The 21,491-nt window shown below is 34.9% G+C and overlaps 2 protein-coding genes across 4 annotated transcripts; one reads left to right on the top strand and one right to left on the bottom strand.

Moving 5' to 3' along the window:
* Window positions 947–3,949, top strand: LOC109707164 (thylakoid lumenal 15.0 kDa protein 2, chloroplastic). Of its 2 annotated transcripts, none has more exons than XM_020228275.1 (6): window positions 947–1,320; window positions 2,561–2,664; window positions 3,020–3,110; window positions 3,309–3,377; window positions 3,466–3,575; window positions 3,664–3,949. In XM_020228275.1, exons 1-6 carry the CDS (start codon window positions 1,035–1,037, stop codon window positions 3,754–3,756), a joined length of 753 nt encoding a protein of 250 aa, XP_020083864.1. In that variant the 5' UTR covers window positions 947–1,034; the 3' UTR covers window positions 3,757–3,949. The 2 variants fall into 2 exon arrangements, with proteins under 2 accessions (XP_020083864.1, XP_020083865.1); XM_020228276.1 differs by having other exon boundaries at window positions 1,007–1,320; window positions 2,561–2,659.
* Window positions 6,079–20,693, bottom strand: LOC109707650 (vacuolar protein-sorting-associated protein 33 homolog). 2 transcript variants are annotated; one of them, XM_020229089.1, is made up of 22 exons: window positions 20,497–20,693; window positions 20,357–20,396; window positions 20,187–20,267; window positions 19,174–19,368; window positions 18,397–18,507; window positions 18,248–18,313; window positions 17,949–18,056; window positions 17,823–17,867; window positions 16,507–16,563; window positions 14,539–14,633; window positions 12,963–13,014; window positions 12,785–12,841; window positions 11,711–11,773; window positions 11,526–11,632; window positions 11,180–11,302; window positions 10,307–10,388; window positions 10,074–10,144; window positions 9,022–9,102; window positions 8,238–8,295; window positions 8,094–8,155; window positions 6,877–6,970; window positions 6,079–6,472 (listed from the first exon to the last, which is right to left on the bottom strand). In XM_020229089.1, the coding sequence occupies exons 1-22, from the start codon at window positions 20,547–20,549 to the stop codon at window positions 6,383–6,385; spliced, it is 1,791 nt and encodes a 596-aa protein (XP_020084678.1). In that variant the 5' UTR covers window positions 20,550–20,693; the 3' UTR covers window positions 6,079–6,382. The 2 variants fall into 2 exon arrangements, with proteins under 2 accessions (XP_020084678.1, XP_020084679.1); XM_020229090.1 differs by lacking the exons at window positions 20,357–20,396; window positions 20,497–20,693 and having other exon boundaries at window positions 19,174–19,232; window positions 19,309–19,368.

Here is a 21,491-nt window from a genome sequence, read left to right as displayed (position 1 = left end):
CGGCATTATAAAATGAGTTATTTTATATTTTGTGGACGCCATAAGTATTTGATATTATCTAATTTGTTGAATATGTAAGCCGTGTAAGATGCTGTCGATTATTTTTAAAACATTTACACTTAGTGTGATTTTTCATGCCAAGTTCTTAATCTTTGTACATTTAGGGTTCATTTGGTTGGATGTAATTATAAATGCAGTGTTGTTGTAGATGTATATTGTTGAAAATACAGATAGTTACAATTTTGTGCTGCTTATTTGGTTTTATGTAGTAAAAAATGTTATAATTATAAATAATTTATTTAATTATATAAAGCTGAAAGTGTATGTATAAAATTTTATCACTTTAAATGTTTGGTGGTAAGATTAATTTCTAGGGAAAAAGGTATTTTCTGTTTAAATTTTTTTGCAAGTGACTTTTTACAATTGCTGTAGATATAACTATGGCCAATTTGGCCGTGATTGAGTCTTTCTGTGTAGTTTCAACTATAACATTTGAATTTATATGTATCAAATTAAATATTATGATTGGTTGAATATTATGATTTAACGAGTAGAAATAATCAAAAAGGTAAATCCAGTGGTCGAAAACTTATTAGCAGCAGAACTCCAGGAAGAGTAATGTTTTGCGTACTTAAAAAAAAAAAAAAAAGAGAAAATAGAATATGTAATTATAATATTAACATATTTATACAAATCACTAATGATAAACACTGCACACCATCGAAAAGGAATCAAATAAGTTCCCTCCAAATTCTCTCTCACCTACTCACAAAATATGAACATAATATAATAATCTAGTGCAAAAATGGGCTTTTTACATCTTTTATGTTTTGTAACTGTTGGTTAACAACTATGCTACACAACGAAAGATGGATAGCTGAGGGATTATCGTGCAAACAACTATTAGGTAATTTCAACATATTTCAGGCAGCACTATGAAAAAAAAAAAAAAAAAACTTATATAGTTTCTTTCTTCTACATACATCCTCAAACCACAGCAGATAGAGAGAGAGTGAAAGAAAGAACGAAAGAAAATGCTTTTTCTGCTTCAAATTCAATCCCCCTCCTCGTCCTGCTGCTGCTGCTGCTTCCAACCGCAGCTACACAAAGCGCCCCGAAATTCCCCGAGACGCGCTTCCCCTCCTCTGAATTTAAACTCAAATTCAAATTCAAATTGGGATAATTTGAATTTAAATCCCACGGGGAAAGGGAAAAACCCTAGCCCGGCACCCAATTTCAAGAAATGGGGCGACAAACTCGGGGCCAAATCGTTGAATCTCGCGATCTGTGGGGCTCTCGCCCTCGGGATTTCTCTCTCGGGTAATATTTGTTGATTACGCACTCTATTCCGAAGCTTTGTTTTGGGATTTACAGAGAGAGTGTGTTACATACGGCGAAAAAGTAGAATAGAAAGATAGCTAAAATATAAAAAAATCTTTGTGTAATTATTATTATTTTTTTTCTATTTTCCTCCTCGGACTTTCAAAAATTTATATTTTGCGTCGTCAATATTTTAAATTGATGCATTTAACCTTTTCCTTTGGGGTTATGTTATTATTTCGTCTATTTTTTATTATTTATATTTAAAATATTTTTTAAAACATGACAGAAATATATTAAAAAATTATTCTTTTTTATAAAATAAGTAAGGGTAATTTAGTCGTTTTACTTTTTCCATTAATACTGTAACCCTCTGAAAATGTTTCTGAAATTTTAAAGGAGCGAAATGTAGATTTTGAAAGTTCGAAGTGAAAAGTAAAAAAGCGGGCAGTTTCAAGGAGGTTTCTGTATTTTAGCCTAGAAGAATTTTATATTTGTTTCAGAAATTATACTGACGGAATTTTAATGATTTGGGTGCAGCCCAATAAGGACTTTTTTTAAAAATGACCTTAAAAATTTTAGATTTGGTCAAATAATCACAACAAAAATTTATGAATCTAAATAGTCTTATTTTCGCCACGACAATGCCACATTGGGTGTAGAAATTTAGGAAAACAATGAATCGTTTACCATGTTTGGATTTTAAAAAAACAACGAATGATTCATCATTTTTCTCTTTTTATTTCAAAAACAGTGAATAAGTCACCGCATTTCCTTCTAAAGATAGTGAATGATTCACTGTTTTCAGTAAAGACGGTGAACGATTTACTGTCTTTTATATCTTCCTCCACCATGGCCCTGAGTTGGACATAGTAGAGTTGGTTTGCCAAATAATTTTTTGCAAAGATTACTTGGCAAATTATAATTTTTTAAGGGTTATTGTTAAAAAGAAAGGTCTCCTAATAATTTATGTTTTAAGCTGGATTAATTCCTTTTTTTTTTTTTTGCTTCTAATGGAATTGAAACTTGAAAGCATGGTTTGGGTACCTGTTTGGTCCTCCTTTGGATTCTGCCTTCAGCAGCAGCAGCAGCAGCTCTTATAGAGTGTTGGTGAAAAAGAAAATTCTGCAGCCTCTGCTGCTGCGGCGGGAAGCGAAACAAGATTTTGAGCTTCGAAAGCAGAAGCAGGCATATTATTAATGTATTGTCCTTCTTCTGACATGAAGTAGAGGTGTTGTAGGTGTTGCCGCAGTTGATGCGAAGGTTGGGGTTAACAAACCAGAATTGCTTCCTAAGGAATTCACTCCTGTCATTGATGTTGCTGGGTTTCTCTCTGCAGGTCAGGTGTGAATTATTCTCATCAGTTTACTGATTTACACTACACAATTCGGTAGAATAAGTGTTAAATATATGATCTGAAATATATGAAACATCGCGAACGTAACTCCTGGCGATCGGTGTGTTGGGGCAGATCGATTTTACAGCTGAATAGACGCTGAAAACATAGAATGCCGAGTTTCGACAGAACGTTCGAGGAAAATATGCTTCCTTTGTTGTACATTCCTCGTGTTTTAGTTTATCAAATATATAGAGAGACCCAACATGTCGAAATGATTGTGTGCTTCAGTAGTTATTACAGGGTTGTAGATTATTATTGTACATTTTATTTCATTGATTTTTCTGTTTTTTGTATAAACAGGAAAAGCGTCTGTGTCAAGAGATAGTAGATCTGGAGAAGGATAGTGGATTTAAACTAAGAATTCTTGCACAAAACTATCCTGATACACCAGGTAAGTTTTCAAATACTAAAAAAGATTAAACGTAAATCGTATCGTAAGTTTAGTTCTCCTCCACTTACTGATCTGATTCACTAACTAACATTTATGGTGCGCCGACGAAAGAGGTAACAAAACTTCTTATTTGTTTTGCCGCGCTGTTACTTTCCCCTCCATTGATGCTTTACTTTGTTTCCTTCTCCCCCTGCTCAGGGTTAGCTATTAAAGACTTTTGGCAAGTTGATGATAGAACAATTGTGTTTGTCGCTGATCCAACTTTCGGTAAGAGATATAAATCGTCTTCGAAGTTTGGGAATTCTCCTCCTCCTTGCGATCTCTGATGATGTGCTGATACTGACACTTTTCGCAGGCAACATAATAAATTTTAACATTGGTGCGTCGGTCGATTTGGACGTGCCTCGAAGTTTTTGGAGTCGCCTCGCAGGGAAGTACGGGAACATGTTCTACTGGAAAGAAAAGGTTTTATCATCCACAGCACAACTAAGTTTCTGAATTTAGTTGTGTTTTTCTTTTTTAAAGAAAAATTCTCTCTCCATTGTTGGGACAGGGAGAGGATTCATCAATTGAAGCTGCTGTCGCGGCGATATCGCATTGTCTGAGAGAGCCTGTAGGGCCAAATAACTGTTCTGAGGTAATGTGAAGTATCATTATTATCAAACAAAAATTTGTTCCTTATAGAGAAGCTCCGGCGTCGAATTTCAAATGATCTTGATGTTATTCTAGTAGGCGCACTTGTGCCATTCTAAAGATACCATCATGTATTTAGTAATTATCACTCATGTTGTTGCACTTTTAAATAAATAGAATCACCATTCTGAAACTTCCACTTTGTATGATCTTTTTCTTATTTGTTTAAAAACCTTTTCGTGTGGATTTAAACTAAACAGAAAGGGTGAAGGCATTGCAATGGTTGTGTTAGATTCTGTGAGGTGGAAGTTCATCAACCATTCGAGGAATGGCGAAAGATGGCGTTATTAGCAGCCAATAGTAGTGCTTTCTTTGCTAATGAAAGATTATGATGCTGTAGCATAAGTTGGACCTAAAGTAGTTCAAAATACCTGATATCCCATACCCGGACCCTACCCTGACCCTACCTGGATCCGAACCGCACTTGATAAAAAATAGATAGGATATGGGTAAAAAATTATCCATTAAAGTTTCGGATATGGATTTGGATATATTATACTCATACCCGATTTGGACCCGATTTCAACCTGACATTTTAATAGATAGGATTCGAAAAAGTTTACATATACGGACCGAGGACCAAGACCCGGCGGAATATCCAATAGTCAATAAAAAATTTAAAGTTGAGAGATTAATTTTAAGAGGACTTATTGTGTATTTTCATTCCAGTAAAAATCCTAATCTATTTACTATTTTTTATTTTTTTTATTCCTAGATGTTTACTGCTTCAATCTTTATTTTGAACGAATTTTATTGGACTAGGTGTTTCCATACTCTGATTTAAATCCGATACATATTCGGTCTTAACCGAAGAGTATATAGATAATCACTATCTAGATCCGTTCAAATAAATCCGAATAAATTCGATGGATATATTATTAACTTAAATATCTAGGCCCATAACCGATCCAAAGTTAAATAAGTAGAATATATATATATATATATATATATATATATATATATAGAGTTGTGCTAGAATACTATCGGTAGTAAACGAGCCGTTTTACTACCGATTTGTTTTCGATGATAGAACTTCCAAATTGACAATCGGCTCCGTTGAACATGATCTATACCATTTGAAGTGTTTAGAAATCAAATTTCAAATCTTTTCGACATCATTTGCCTAATAATCAAAGAGTTTCAAAATTTGTAATTTTAATGGTCGATAAGAGGCGTTTTCTTGTTTAACGGCGTAAAGATATCCAAATCAATTGAATTTTTGTTAGAAAATTCTTTAAACTATTTAAAACAAGATCTATACTCTTGATCTTGATTACAAGACTCCTATCATTATTTTTTAAAGAGTATTCATTGTCAATATCGAAAGTGCGTGAAATTTGATTTCTAAATAGTTTAAATGGTTTAGATCATATTTAACGGAGCCGATCATCAATTTGGAAGCACTATCATCGAAAACAAATCGGTAGTAAAACAGCTCGTTTACTACCGATAGTATTCTAGCACAACTCTAGGGTTGAGTGGTCCCTACTGGGTTATAGTATTTAATCCAATGGTTAAAAATAATAAAAAGAATTGATCTAAAGGCTAAAAACCTGCATAGCAACAATAGGATTTTGCTACTTATAGTAGTCCAGTCCAACTCTATATAAAATTAGTCTGGAATACTATTAATAGTAAAACACTCATTTTACTATCAAATTTTTAACCATTGGATAAAAAATTGTAGGATTAGGATGATAATAGTCACTTAGAGTTGAATGGTCCCCCTAGGGTTTAGTGGTCCCCACTGGGTTATAGTATTTAATCCAAGGATTAAAAATAAAAAAAAAATTGATCTAAAGGCTAAAAACTTGGTAGCAACAATAGAATTTTACTACTAATAGTAGTCCAGTCCAACTATATATATATATATATATGGTATATTATAATATGCTTTTCTAACCAGCCAAAAGAAGTATCTTTTACATTAATTGTTAGNAGGTTCAGGTTAATTTCCACAGACTCCTAGCCCTGACTTATCAACTACATGAAATAGGCATACGATTCGATTTTTTTTATGTATATATATACCTATTAAATTAGACAAATCAAGGAGCTCTAAATCTATCCAACACCCTTTGGGATTTGTATTTATTAGTTATTACTGATCTATTCTGGAATGAATCATGCACTTGAATCTGTGGCTCTGCCAAAATCAAGACTTTCAGATGACCCTCTGCAGATGATTCTTTTCTTTCTCTTTGCACTGAGGATTTCTGTAGGTTAAGATCGGTGCGATTTCACCGACCAATTCCTACCGCAAGTAGAAAAGAACTTGATGGTTAATACCCGAGGTATCAATGTCAAAGTCTGGCGTTACTCTTATCAACCAATACAAAAAACAAAAAATAATTTAGAAAATTATACACGCGGTGGCAGTCTAATGTTACAAATTCAACTCAAAGCAGAGTTCCCCGAAAAACAAATCAATCCAAAATAAGCCTTCGTCGCGCCTCTGAACCATGGTTCTTCCACAAAAGTTGGTTCCTCAAAAAACACGATTCTAATCTCGTGCGCGTCCCAGAAATTTCTCAGTGAATCAGGAAAAGCATTAATCATTTCCGAATTTGGCTTGTTTCTTAATTTTTGGTGGATATAAGCGTATCGAGGATTGTGTTGCCGTTTACAATTTTAGTGGTCCCAACAATGAAGTCATAACCAATTCCTTCCTGCAGCAGAGGAAAAGTAAAGATCAGAGAGAAAGGAAAACTTGTAGTCTCGCAACGAAAAAATCGAAGGAAACGAGTAAATTGCAGCAGGGGTCCTAAATGATTCAGCATAGTTTCATTTTACCCACACTAGATCTTGGATAATAATTAATAAATAAATACAGGATTATAGCATTAAGCACCACTTCTACTATTGATTCCGCGTGATAAAACTGAAAATTGATTAACGGGAATCAACATATATGTCCAACTATACTCATCTTTGCTATGAATATGTTGCGTAATCCTAAAGAATGCTCAAATTCAGCAAACAAAGTTTAAAATTAATTATGACAGGATCGAAACTCATATATGCTCAAAAGGATAGTCAACGGAGGAAATTGATCAAGTATGATGTTACAAACCTGTGCACTAAGAAACCGCAATGCAGCAATCTCAGCAAAAGTTACCCCTCCAATGAAGACAACTAATACTAACGATCGACGGCCATCAGCAACCCTAGCAATTGCAAAAGAAAGCCATTTATGAATTATGATAAACATAGAATTCTTTAGAGCCAGTAAAAGCTCACATAAACCAATACACCTCTAGTATCATTGAGAAACAGAATTCAAAATCAGTGCTCTATTTACAATTACCTTCTCAACAAAAGTTTATAATTCATGTGGATTGGTAATCGATATAGCTTAATGTGAGTGTGTGTCTGCATACCTATGGTGCTTACAAAAAATACACAATGCAAATATATATAAATACTATAATAATAGTATTAAATCATGATAATTAATTACCATCAAGCTAATGTATGCTTTCTAAAATCAATCTACCATTTATATTGGCAGATTCTCCGTTATGAATCCTTGGTTGGCTGCATGAAGGTTTATGTTATGATACAAATTTTCACCATGCTGGTCAAGACATATCCAGTACTCTTGACACCTGTTAACATATGATATCTTACTTTTCGTACACTAAATACCTATTAGCACTGAAAGTTTGTCCCTCTTCAAAAAACTTAACAACGCCACAAATTTATACACAACAATTTTGGTTAACAATAGTCGTCTAGTCCACAAAATGCATCACCATTTTGGTAGGCATACTGTCAACCATTTCTAGTCCAGCAATTATCTGGCTTAATACACACCTTAGATCATCATCCAGTTCCAACTCTCCATAAGTCATAATGGTTCCATTATATGGCAATGACAGTAACAGAGAATCAAGCAAAAATGTTTTTTATGTTGTGATTTTTGAGTCATATCGATACTTTTCTCCACTCACCCCTATAACTGGCTGTGTTTTCTACAAACCATCAACACATTCCCTATTTCTACATCCTGCTCAGTCTTTCTACCCTACTTTGTGGCTACTCACAACTTGGATAATACCCCTCTTGTGCACTACAATATAATAAGAGTATAAGACATATCCTATCCATCTTATTTGGAACACACGGTTTAACATCTAAACAAACAGAGCATTACTAAACAAGCATGGACTCAAATGGCTATTTCCAAAACGAGAAGGTGTGCATGGAAAGGTGACCAGCAAAGAAAATTTAGTGACAAACTGAGTAGAATTTCACCATTACAAATAGAAAAGAGATGTCTGTTAGCACCTGTCAATAATTGATTGAGCTCCTGGAACTGTCTCAGATATAGAATTAGCATTACTTACACCCTATTGAAGTAAAAGGAACAAAAAGAGGATTAGGGAGATGATAGAGAAGTAAACAATGAACAACACCACAAAGAATCCATACTCTCTTTAGATCCAAATGAGGTCCGGGCAACAGTCTTATTATTTCTTCAATAGATCTCCTGCAAGGTAACAGAGTCAATATAAAAAAGTGATGCATGAATTTTTTTTTTTTTTTTTTTTTTTGAGTTTTGAATGGCACGAAGAAGTCATATTGTAAGATATCAGCGCTATAAGGAGTCCTTACTGATGCACTAAAAGGGACTAACACAAGATCTATCTTGAATTGTTGCATACAAAGGTTACCACGAAAATTGTAGTGACTATCTATTCCCTCTACAAATATGCAATATTTAAGAAAATCAGAAGTTCCTAATAATGCAATTTCATTACTCAGCATGTAGACAATAGTATGCAGTGTAGGTGAACAACAAGCAGTTATGCTTCTAAAATGGCAAGACAGGTACTATCATCAAATAAAATGTGTGCTAGTTGCTGATTACATCAGTTGAGTATGATGATATACGGGCACTCGTACTTCAAAACTAGTAATTAATTTGGTGATAAAGCGACCATAATATCACAAGTCTGACAAAATCTAACAGAATCTCCAGTCTTAGGCCTTCATTAGGTTTCTAAAGCCTTCTTGTGGATTAGCTTCTTTGGGGATCGACATTAAGGGGAAATGAGAACTATAATTACTGATAATAGTGATGCAATCGAACTTACAATTGTTAATTGTGTGCTATACTGCTTGATAACTAAAGATACACACACCTTGAAGCTCATTTAGCTCCCTAGCAACAGGTACAAACATAAGAAACAATATGGATTGCTACGCTACTTACCATCCCGATCGGATTGCATGTTGGACAAGGCGAATACTAAGAGGTGCATATCCAGAAAAGATGTAGGAGATATCATTCGGGCTGAAATAAAGTGAAAAAGCTCAAAATATTAGAAGCAGAAAGTTAAAGAGTAATCGATCGTGATGCAGACGGAATAAATAATGGATTTACTTCTATAACCCCGGTGAATGGAACACCAAAGATTTTGTTGTCATGCAATATGAAGCCACTAAACATGCTATCAATCTGTTGCAAGTATGTAAATTAGAAGTTCAACACAACAGATTGGTGTGACATTGCAAGTTACACTGCCTTTAAATTGTTGCTAAAAGATTAGCAATCTCTATATATGCTAAAAAATAACAATTGTCGTCTCAGATTTTATAAGGCTCATTCTGTTCATCACCCCTAACAAAAGAAAAAAGTTTCTCTAGTAACCACCTTTAGAGTTTAGATGGTCTTAGAAGAGTAGGCATTGCCTACACAATAAATTTTATCCTCCAAAGGATTGCCGTGCGACTAGCACAAGGCATGACAGTGTGCCATCAACACAGCTTGGGACGCCGACGTGCCTTGGCGCACAATTATATGTCTGCATGGTCGACACAGGTGGCACAAACTTATTGGAATAAGCAGCACGGGCAGGCCATGCCAGACCATGTCGACTGGCCAGCAATCCTTGCCCCAAAGTAATCACAAGATACCTAGGCATACAAGCAACACCAACTTTTTTTATTTATATCAGAAACTTGGATACTTGTATTCAGGTATCCAGCACATTTTCACATCAAACAAAACGAACATTGTGTCCAACACTTTATCTAATAAAGAAACAGCTAATGCTCTTGAGTATCTGCATATGAATGTCAGTGCATAATAAGAAGGTATTCTACTGTAGAGAGTTAAGAAGCCATAGTGAAAAAAAGAAGAAAAAAGGGTCCAGAAGATGGCTAAAGCATAGTTGCAAAACACATTTTACAAGACCAGTATACATGACTGACAAATAGGCACAAAAGATACAATTTCAACGATCTAAGAAGAAGATGACATACTTTGAAGTGCCGGTTTGATCAACTATAAGTTGTAGAGCTTTTGTGATAGTAAGCCAATTGTTCTTTGTTTCCTGCAAAGTAACAATATTTGCAGGCTTAGCTGACCAAAAAAAAAAGAAATATCATATTATTTTATCAGGTCACATAACTATAACTATGCCAGATAAAGTCGGGGCATATAGGGTGCCCCAAGATCTTAAAATGTCTCTATAAATATATGAAACCAGATTAACCTGTTTCTTCAAAAGCCCAGCTTTTTCCAAATTATATAATGAGGGCATGTGCTCAAAGCCATAACTGTGGAGTATCTCCCTCCTAAATGCAAAAGGAAACATTAAACAAAGGACTAAAAATGCATTAGACATGACGAAATATATGTATTCATGACCTCTTAAATAATATAAATTTTTTTATAACAATTATTAGAACAGGTTGATTCAGCAGTATCATGATCTATATGTCATCCAAGAACATAAGCAACAATTTGGTTGCAGTACTAGCACTAAGAAAATGTCAATGTGTGAAAGATACTTCCAAGTAGTGTTGGCACCCAAGATAGGAGGGATGCAGAAGAAGAGGAATAGAATAGCACAACCACAAGTTGGCATAGCTAATGCCAAATCGAAATTTCAGCAAGTTATGTACGTAATCAGTTTAAACAAAAGATATAAGCTACTTTCTGAAATTTCAAGCTGTCTCTCCTCTCAGAACATCACAACCACCCTATTAGCCAAAATTGAGATAGCTTGGTAAAATTAGTGGGGCTGAGTATTTCTCAGCTTGACTCATGATCAAGCAAATAACAAGCTGTGTTTATATTTTGAAACACAACCTAACAATTTTCAGAGTTTGAGGTCAACTCGGCTCATTCAAACCTCTGTTCACAACTAAAGTTGTTCTTGCACTAAAGAAGATGACAAAATGCAAAACATATGAATAGACTAATCTCGTCACTTTTCATGATTCACACAATATTTATTATATATTATACAAGATTTAAACTCATCTAATGCACGGTACAGAATGAGAGGATACTAAAAAAAATATGGAAAGTCTTATCATACCAAAACTAAACTAGAGGCTTATAGTAAGTACATTAATCATACCTCAAGTAATCGAAGTTCTTCCTAGGCAGCCCAGAATTGGTAAGGGAGAATAACACCAGAAGGCGAAGTACATTGACAATCGGTTCCTGTTTGTGAATCATCTCCTCAATGTACTCAAAACATCTGTTCATATAGTGGCATCACCTAGTTACAGAAATAATACACTCAAGAGAAAACCCAACTAGAACAAGAAACAACTGCATGAGAGACTGAAGATAGCACAATAATTATTCTAACACAAGGAGTAACAAACATAACCTTAGTATGACTCCTGGAAAAGAATCAACTATCTCTAACAAGCAAAATGTCAAGCAGAAGTATCGGACAACAGAAAAAATGAGCTTACATCTCATAGTTCTGTAGCTCCAGAATTGTTTGCTCGATGTCCAGTCGACCATGAAAGGAAGGTTTACATGTGAAAGATTGCAAGTGTTGAGCAAGATTCACGTGCCTCTGGTGCAATAATTAGCAATTGAGTTCTGCATATACAACAATCAACAAGCTATAAGGAAAAGAATATAACAAACTTACAGCTATTTCTGGTAGCGAGTTCAACTTCTTCACAAAATCCTTCAGCTCAGATACAGACTGGGACTGTCAAACGGCAAGAAACGTACATAAAGATGTTCTACAGAATTATAAATACAAGTGAAATTATTAAATCTAGAACCAGAATATTTGCATATCATATAAATAATTTTAAGCCAGCAGCCAGCAAAAGGCAAAAGTGCATGTCGCATATAAAGGTGAACTAAACCTAGTTTACCTGGAATTTAGCATTTTTTTCTCTATCAAAATTGTACTGTCCCTTGTACATAGATAATTTGACACGAGGTGTGGACTTCAAATGAAGTACCATCAATTACTGTTCTTGACACCAGGTATGGACTCCAAATGAAGTATAATCAGTAATTGTTCTGTCACTAGTTTTGCCCTATATAACTTCACCTCATCTCCAACGTAAGACAAATATGTTTCACACTGAGGATAATAGAAAGCATTGGACACAAACTCATATATCGATGACTGTAATGAAGTAGCCATTTTTTTGGGGTCATACTTTTTATGACAGTTCTCTTTTCATTCTACATGTTTTACCAATTTTTATGTCCCCAAAGGTATCGGCATCCAGGTTCATTCAGACATTACACAACAACAATGGAAACTGACATGTCTAAAAGTTGATAAAATTAAAGGAACTCAAAAAATCAAGAAAATATATAAAATTATGCAAGAGTATGGAGGAAGTAGGCAAGTAGCTATAAAACTGATAGTTCAGATATGTAATGAGGTAAACCAGAAAAGATCAAGATATTCACAGCTAAACTATGGTAAACCAAATATAACGAAATATTTTAATCCTTGATGGGGACAAAATTTTCAAATGGTCAGCTAATTCAATGACCATAGAATTTTCTAAGGAATCAGTCAAGTTGCTGATATCTTATACAATTAACAAAACATTTATTTCAACCATAGAGGAGATGAATAGCCAGCATAGAATAGAGGGCATGTTTGGTTTGAGAGTTGTCGTAAATATGTGCATTGTCATAAACTTGGATATCAAAAAACAAATGCAGGAGGAGAGACGGACGTAGCTCTTACCGTAGATTTAACTTCTGCATAATCTTGCTGAATTGATGTTGCTTTTTCACGCAAAACCTGAAGTTACTACAATTAAAGGGAGGCTAAAGATATGCAAATAAACTCATGGCCATAAGCAGAAACAATTAGAGTGAAGCAGATTGGACAAAGGAAATAAGGGAAAGGAAATATAACCAACCTGAACAACTACTTCAAAATTAAGGTCTCGAATCTCCTTGTACAACTTATCGCTGAAACCAAATAAACGCATTAAATAACAAAAATGAAAAACCAGGAAGCATGGAATAGTTTACACCAATTTAGCTATAATCCATTGACACGAGTGTAACCACATTTCTAGAACTATTGAATTCATGACATCTAACAACACAGTTGGAACTTTCAACAACTATACCTACATTCTGAAAGACTATATTCTCACTCTGTGTATAGGGATGAGATGACATTCAGCATGAAAACAGTGAAACAACAGGAACAAAGATTTGAGTTTAAATAACAATGATACAACTAGGATGAAAATGTACATACACATTGGCTTATTTAGCCAATGACTTGCTGGGTAATTAGATAATAAAGTATTAATCTTGGCAGATACTCGGTCCATCAGTTGTTCTTTGTATTTGCAGAACTCCAAGCACTATCATAAGTCTGAAAAGAGCAAGTAATTATACCAATTTTCTTACTTTCTAAATGTTACTTTGCCAAATTCTGGTGATGTTATCAGGCAAAATATTAATCCTTAATCTTAGAAATCACAAAGAATTATCTGTAGCTGTTCCACCCTTCATCACACGCCTATGAAAATATTATGAACTATCTCCCGTAATTTTTATCATTTTTATCTGAGGATCTTCTTGACTTGTTGAGATCGTAGTAATACAGGAAAAAGAAACTCCCTAATTAGCTAACTGAAGAAAAAGGTTTGTCAGATATTACTTTCAATTGCGGAGTAACTTGTGTAAAATTTGATCGTTTTGTTATTCGTGATCTTTGTTAACAACCAGTAGTACAAGTTAAAAATTAAGCGCTTCGCGAGTTCCCCCCCTTTTTTTGTGCGCGAGTAACTTAGCTTATAAACTTTTGTTCGCATCTTAGATCCTCTGTTCTGTCAATTACTCCAGACAAAACATGGAATGCACCAAGTTACCAATGTTGCTGCGTGTTGATAATCATATATATCTCCTAATCTTCCACACTTGTCAGTGTATAAAATAAAATACTGTTGACCCTAGACTAACATTAGAGCAGACTAAGGGACTAACAATTGCTTATTCTAGCTACCACTTTATAAATATCTATGGATTATGTAAATTAGTTGAGGATCAAAAACACTTGTTTACCGTTACGCCACAGGGCCATTGCAAATTCAGTTTCTGAACAATATCATGGGTGGTGAAATATCTTAAGGCTCCCCTTGCCTCCTGTCCTTATTAAACTAACTAAACACAATCTTGCAAACAAGCCTGGATGCATCTAAACTCGCCATCTAGCCATCCACTACAATCATTATGGTAATTATTTCTTTTCTTTAAATCAGTCATTGCTATGTCTCAAGGATTTGGAGGTTTCAAACTTCATGTTGATGGCCACAGAAAAAAAATAAATAATGAATTATGCCTTCTATGAAATTAGCAAGCACTATAGAGATAAGAACAGTATGTTATACCAAAAGTGCTGGACCAACATCTTATTCACAGTAAAGAAGCTATAGAAATGAACATTACATACACCAAATCATGAAAGAGATTAAGTACCTAGAATTTAAAGGAACTTTAACTTTTTTCCCATCTTGTTGTCCTCCCATAATGGAGGCATCAACCTCCACAGAACCATTATTTACTTGCAAAATCTGCAGAAGTATAAAAAGAAAAAAGAAGAATTGCTATTAACTTTTCATTTTGCATGAAACACTAATAGGAGAAACTACATTAAGAAAAAAGCTGTAACCGTTTTAACCTGCAACATGTACTGGGAAGTCATCATATCACAAGCATAAACCAGACATAAACCAGACCAAACTTACTTATAGACGTGAAACAAAAACCAGGAAACTACATCTTCGCAAGTGTTAGATACCAATAAATAGCAATGCGCTCTAAAATTCAAGTGTTTGTGCCGATTCTTCACAACAATGAGAGCAAGTACTAAGACAAATCCACAGTTTTTTTCCAAATGCAAGTAAGCATAAAGATATTAAACAAACACTAACCTGTAGAAGTTAGCATAATACTCATTTAATAACATAAAAATAAAGTATTTTTGTTCATAAAATTTAAACCTAACATGGTCTGATATGTGGATATACAGGACATATGAATAGCAAATATATTTTGCATAAGACAAAAATCATTAATTAAATTAAATGTCATATAAACATTTTATTAGGGGAGAAAATCCCATAAAAATTTATTGTTTTCAATCATTTGCTGGGAAATATGATCATTTCAAAAATCATCTTAATGATGCAGCCCAATTATGGGTTAAATTGAGTCATGTCAAGTAAACTCGTGTCATGATTAGTTATCTAGATTGGGTTAGAGCCGATCATTTTAGTAAGTATAGAATCAGTTAATTTTTAATCTTAACCATATCCGGTGATGGGAAATTCAAATACCTACAATTAAGGGAATCTATTAAGGTTACAGAGCATATATAAAACAAGGCCTATTAAGCACTTTAAATTGAGATTATTTTAAATGGGTTATTGAGTTTTCAGTTGTTTTTGGGGAATTTCCCCTAAAATATTTCCTCTCTTAGTTCAATAATTGATCAGTCCCTTCTCAATCCTTTTCTTCTGTCTTCTTCTTCTCCTTATTTCTTCCTCTTTATTTGTCACTTTCCTCTGCTAGAATTCCACACCCAAGCCCATGTGTACCGCACAAAGTCATGGACCCTGTCTCCCTTTTCCCTCTGCCTCCATGTCCAGTAATTGGCAGTGCTCAAATACTTTCCCAGCGCCTCAAAGCCTAGGCAAGACCCACTCATAAGCACCCAGCATGTCACTCCTACAGCCAGGAGCATAGAACAATCCCGCCGGCATCATCATGGTTTCGAGTTGGTGCTGACATCTGTGCTTGTCACATTGCTAAAACCATTCTTGCACATCACTGACAGTTCTTCGGATTCTTAAGAAGAAAGAGAGAAAAAATAGAACTCAAGATCCACATGAATAAAGTTATAAAGTGGCAAGCTTAGGATGTGTATAACACAAAGTTCAGTTAGAATGACCTGAAGGTTCTCAACTTGGATTGAACTCTCAACATGATAAAGTAATGTTTGTCTGTCCCAAACAGCCTCAAGCAACTAGGCCTCAGGCAAGACTCAATACAACTTGGTGGATTCAAGGTCAACTTATATAATTCGGATTATCAAAGCTAACTTGGTGTTATACACATTAAAGAGGTCTTTTGGTGATGAGGGCCGCCTAATGCAATTGGGCCAAAAGGAGTTGGGGCAGAAGCATATAGAAATATGCACGTTTTCCAGTGGGGACACAGAAATCATATTTTAACAAGACCAGTGTGATATGAACAATGTGTTACAATTCACAGAGACAAATGAAATATTTTTCAAATGTATTTTCCTCAGCGAACCTAAGGCAAACACTAAATATTTGATACGGATATTACATAAACAATAAATTCACTTCCACATTTCACAAGATAACTATTAACAAATTAAAATTCATACAGGCCAGAAAAAGTACATTTTTCAAGACTAACCTCATCTAGTAGTCCTTCATATGTTAACTGAAAGCACATTGGTGTCACCATATCCACCTGTGTAGAAATAACTGGTGAGCAGAAAAAATAGTGATTCTTTTAACCAAGACATATTACATGAAGTGAATAAACGCACACTAACTTAAAAAGGGTAGTTACTTGAGTTAAAGACGACATCGAACAAGAGAGTCAACTCACGATAATAATATAGCAAAACAATATAAGATAAATGACAAAAAATGGCATAACAGTTGTGAAAAGGAATCAATGGCACATCTCCACAATGATACATTTACCAAATGTAGAAGTTGACTCTTACACAAAGTTTAAAACTAGAATATGACCATGGACTTCTTTAAGTTCAAATGACAACAACAACAGTAACAACTAATCACAAATACATATACATGTGTTTATTATTAGGCTATATTACAGAAACCTCCTTATAAATACCCGTTTTTTCACTTTTCCTTCCTAACTTTCAAAAACCTACATTTTACCCCCTCAACATTTCAAGTTGTTGCATTTAGGCCCCCTCCGTCAAGGTTCCATCACTATTCCGTCCATTTCTTATAATTTATACCAAAAATACTCTTCAAAATGACAAAAATATATTAAAATTTTATTTTTTCCTTACAGAAGAAGTAAGGGCAATTTGGTCATTTTGCGCTCTCCATTAACACCGTACCCCCCTGAAAACATTTTTGAAATTTTAAGGGGGCAAAATATATGTTTTTGAAAGTCAGGGAGTGAAAGAGAAAAATCAGATATTTACAGAGAGGTTTTCTGTAATTTAGCCTTATTATTATATAAGTTGTATTTATTATTATATCATTTAACATCTGATCCAAACACAAATAAAGGTATTTACATACTTCTGGCAAGAAACTATGAAAATCAACTTCAAAGGTTCACATGACAACACCAAAATCATCACCATGTCCAGCATTAAGCATGCCCATGAAACTTTTACTCAGAAATATAGATAGAAAAAGAAACTTAATCAGTTAGTCAAATAAGAAACAGAAACTTCATATAACTTGGCAAAGATAGTAAATTCTGATTGTGTTGGTAAGAAAGAGAGTATAGGAGTAACACCATATTTGTGATCTTAGAAAATGCATTAATCAAGACAACTAAATCAGAAAAACGATGGTCATTACTTTTAAGTCAAATTTATGCTTATAGTCCATAAATTTGTGATTTACTGTTAACCTCATAGATTCCATAAAGGCCTCTAGAAACAAATTTCAGAAAATTTCGGCAGTTCAGATAACTGAAGAGACAAATTCAAATAGACAAAAGGAAAACATTACCTCTCTATCAAGTAAAATGAGCGTGTTTATCTCCGGAATCGCCATCTGGAAAACCATAATGCAAGTATTTGGAGATGAATATAATGATTTGAAAAAAAACAGACCAGAAAAATAAGTATATCTTACATCACCCATGTTTACTGGATCTTCTACTTGCAAGCTGTTTAGAAGATCAGCAACCTTAGTTGAAGCTTTGCCTTTAGCCCTCACGTTTGGAATCACACCAAAAGCAAACTGTAATGCATTAACAGGTGCTAATTAGAGAAGGTACCTGTGCTCCTTTAGTAAATTGCTACCAAATAAGCAAATTGTAATGCATTAACAACATAGTCTAAGCCTATATTATTTGTTGCCATCATGAAGGGAACAAAGCAATGTCAAGTGTATCATCAAAGTATCTTCAATTAAAAAAAACACACGCATACCTCCAGCTTATGAATAGCATTTGCCACGTGCCAAATGGAACTTGTATCACCATCAACAAGACATTCCTAGAAAGTTAAACAATTGAAAAAAGAGAATTATGGACTGAAAAAAAGAACCAAATATAACAGTCCTGTACATGAAAGAATACCTTCAAAGAAAGGTCAAGTTCGAAAGAAAGGACATCCTCATCCAGTGGAACTACGTATAAGGGGAACTCTCCCAAAGTCAGCATTTGATGCACCTTTTCCTCTTCGAAGATCTACAAGAGCATAAATAAAGCAATTAAGAATAAAAGAGATAAGCCAAATGTCTTTTTTTGGCTTCTTCATTTCCTTTCAGGAGTCTATATTTCTGCTACACAAATCAACATGGTATATAGCAAAAGTTCAGAGTCCTTTGAAACAGAAAAAGGATTATAGTATTTAATAAATGGATAATTTCACATTTGAAGATTAGGGCTAACCTAAAATGGAATTTATAAAAAAAAGCTTCATCTGATATCCTCTTATGTATTGGTCACTTGCATGGCACATATAATGCACTATCCATTAATTTGGTGGGATCAAGACATGACCATTTAATAAGCAGCATTTGTCATCTAATACGACCAGAATCATCAGTTATACGGTCCATTTCCTTAGTCAACTTTTGCAACAAAGAGCTATGCACCAATTATTAATAGCATTTTTAACTACTAAGCACAACCGTTTGTGTTTAGCAGGCCAAAGAAATCTTATAAATACTCGCACGCATTTAGATGATAACAAGAAACTAAGCCCCAGTTTGAAAATAAAAAGGTTATCACTCTAGTAGTCTGACATCAAAAGTCGTGACAGTATACCCAAAAATACAGGAAGAAAAAACACTAAATTCTGGATTGACATAATCATCTAAGATAAAAGTTATTGGAAGTCGTGGAACTAACCTTTTCACAAACAACTGTGCGGCGTGGCACAAAATAAACAAAATACTCTCTTTGCACTCCTTTAGAAACATCATTCTGGATGTGAGATGTGATGAACTTCATTAAGTTCAGCTGAGGAAAAACAAGATATATTACTTTGGAGCATTCTGTTTGGACAGGATCTGCAGAGAGATGGCGCAACTCCGCACCGTTTTCCTGGTAGAATGTACCACATTTTGCTTAATCAAATGTTATTGCTATCCATGAAAAAGAATTACAATAAAATTAAACATATTATAGTAAGCAGATAGCATAGTATGTAATGCAAATATATATGTGTGTGTGCGCACACACACATATACCACAAGTCAACAGGCATCATGTAAAGATATGCCCATTTAGTGCCGCAAACAAGAAAAGCGAGCATACCTAATTACAAGACCCAAACAATATAAAATTATATAATAAAGGCTGATAAGGCTGGGATAGGAAATAAACCAGGAAGCTCTCAAAAGCCAAATAAACAACAAGTAAAATGACAATCAACAATATATACTCTGTGGCTTACAATGCCCCTAGAATTCCACGTGAATGTGTATTAGGAGGAGATTGCGATGTGTGAATATGCCTAACGGGGATGTTCAAGCTAAAACAAAGGGAGTTATTTTATGCCCTTTTCTATTTGGATTCCAGAAGTATTCTACTTGGCCTCTAGGAATGTTCTACTTGGCCGAACCAAATTAAGATGATGGAGCAAATTTTGCCGTAAAAACAAGAAATCAAGCTTGCTAACAAAATATTCTAATTTCTTGTTCTGAGTTTAATCAATGACAACTTCCATTTGGAAATTAGACTTTTTGATAGTCACGTGGATCAAAGAGAGAAACTTGGAACATGAAAATAATTAATCAAAGCTTCATCTTTTTGGAGAATTTCAATGGTTTCAAATACTTTATAACACAAAATTAAAACTTCAGAAGCACAAATCAAGCAGAAATATTTGTTTATTGCGAACTCCGCAAAGAAGATAATACCTTGAGCAGCGACGTCGGAATCAATAAAGAGAGAGTTCCCCCGAGCTTCGGATCAATGACCAAACATTTCTTACCTCGAATCTACAAAAATCCGAAACGAAAACAATGAAAAAACCCTAAAAATTATGTTTTTCGAAGAAAAAGAACGAGGGAATTGTGAGCGGACGCACATTCTTGAGGATGTTGAGGAGCTCCTTCTGTGACTGCTCCCTGAGGCAAATCCGCAACAACAACGGATGAAAAAAAAAGGAAGAGAAAAACAGCAAAAAAAATCGAGAAAAATTAGGAAAATAAGAGGTGATTGGGATACCTGAGAGAGGAGAGATTAAGAGGGGCGTTGTCGAGGCTGGGAATTTGAGCCATGGGGCCTCGTCTAGGGCAATCTCGGATCCAATTAGGGCATACGAGGGATCCTTTCTCCCATGTCGATTGAGAAGAAGAGGGTGAATTAGGGATTGTGTTGGCACTGGGCGAAATCGAATTTGGTGTATTTATTTATTTATTTATTATTATTATTATTATTATCTATATCTATAATCTACAAATCTATTTTCTTCTATAACCCTTATGAAAGCCTGTTCTCTTTGTCCACGTGACAATATTACCTTAACTTAATTTTTGTGGGCCCCACCTGTCATCTTAAGTTACTCTATTAATTAATTAATGGATGGACTCACCCGACCAAAACTCTGCTTCCTATTTAATTTTCCTCCTTACTCTGCTTCGTCTTCCGCTCGATGCTCCTCTCCGGCTCCTTCGCTCGCCCCTCTAGATGCCGCTCCAACTCCTGATTCCTCTCTGGACGGAATGTTGGGCCGAGTTCATAGTCAGGCTTTCTTTCCGTCACGCCCGTTCCCGTTAGCGACGCTTCATTTCATTCGCCTCCTAGATGCCGCTCCGACTCCCGTTCCCTCTCTTGATGGAATGTTGGGCTGAGTTCATGGTCCTGTCGCGTCATTCCCGTTAATGACGCTTCGTTCCGACTTATTCATCCCCTCCGGTCACAAAAATGGTTCGGATTCATTCTCCGCAGTCCCTTCTTACTACCTATATAATATGCGTCCATGAAATTTCTTTACCTGTCCAATTTCTAACCCCTTCGCCACAACACCACCATCACCGTGCCCAAAACCCCTCCACGGCATTTTGATTTTTGATTAGTCACAAGAATCGCTTTGAATGGGAGCTCAACAAAGCGTTAACGCGGGTAAAGGTCGGATTTTTCCTCTTGCTTCTCTCTCAAAATTCCTTTTTTTTGGCCCATTTTGGTTCAGTAATCGGTTGTTTATGAGTTGGGTAGTGATG

The sequence above is a fragment of the Ananas comosus genome, linkage group 3 (genome assembly GCF_001540865.1).
Source record: "Ananas comosus cultivar F153 linkage group 3, ASM154086v1, whole genome shotgun sequence".
NCBI classification, from domain to species: domain Eukaryota; kingdom Viridiplantae; phylum Streptophyta; class Magnoliopsida; order Poales; family Bromeliaceae; genus Ananas; species Ananas comosus.
This window is presented reverse-complemented; position numbering and strand designations above follow the sequence as displayed.

Coding starts and splice junctions, on each gene's coding strand:
- LOC109707164 (XM_020228275.1), top strand. CDS start 1,035: ATGCTTTTTCTGCTTCAAATTCAATCCCCCTCCTCGTCCTGCTGCTGC. Junction 1,321..2,560: donor CCTCGGGATTTCTCTCTCGG/GTAATATTTGTT, acceptor GAGGTGTTGTAG/GTGTTGCCGCAGTTGATGCG. Junction 2,665..3,019: donor GGTTTCTCTCTGCAGGTCAG/GTGTGAATTATT, acceptor TTGTATAAACAG/GAAAAGCGTCTGTGTCAAGA.
- LOC109707650 (XM_020229089.1), bottom strand. CDS start 20,549: ATGGCTCAAATTCCCAGCCTCGACAACGCCCCTCTTAATCTCTCCTCT. Junction 18,057..18,247: donor ATGCTATTCATAAGCTGGAG/GTATGCGTGTGT, acceptor AATGCATTACAG/TTTGCTTTTGGTGTGATTCC. Junction 6,473..6,876: donor TGCGGTTTCTTAGTGCACAG/GTTTGTAACATC, acceptor CCTCTGCTGCAG/GAAGGAATTGGTTATGACTT.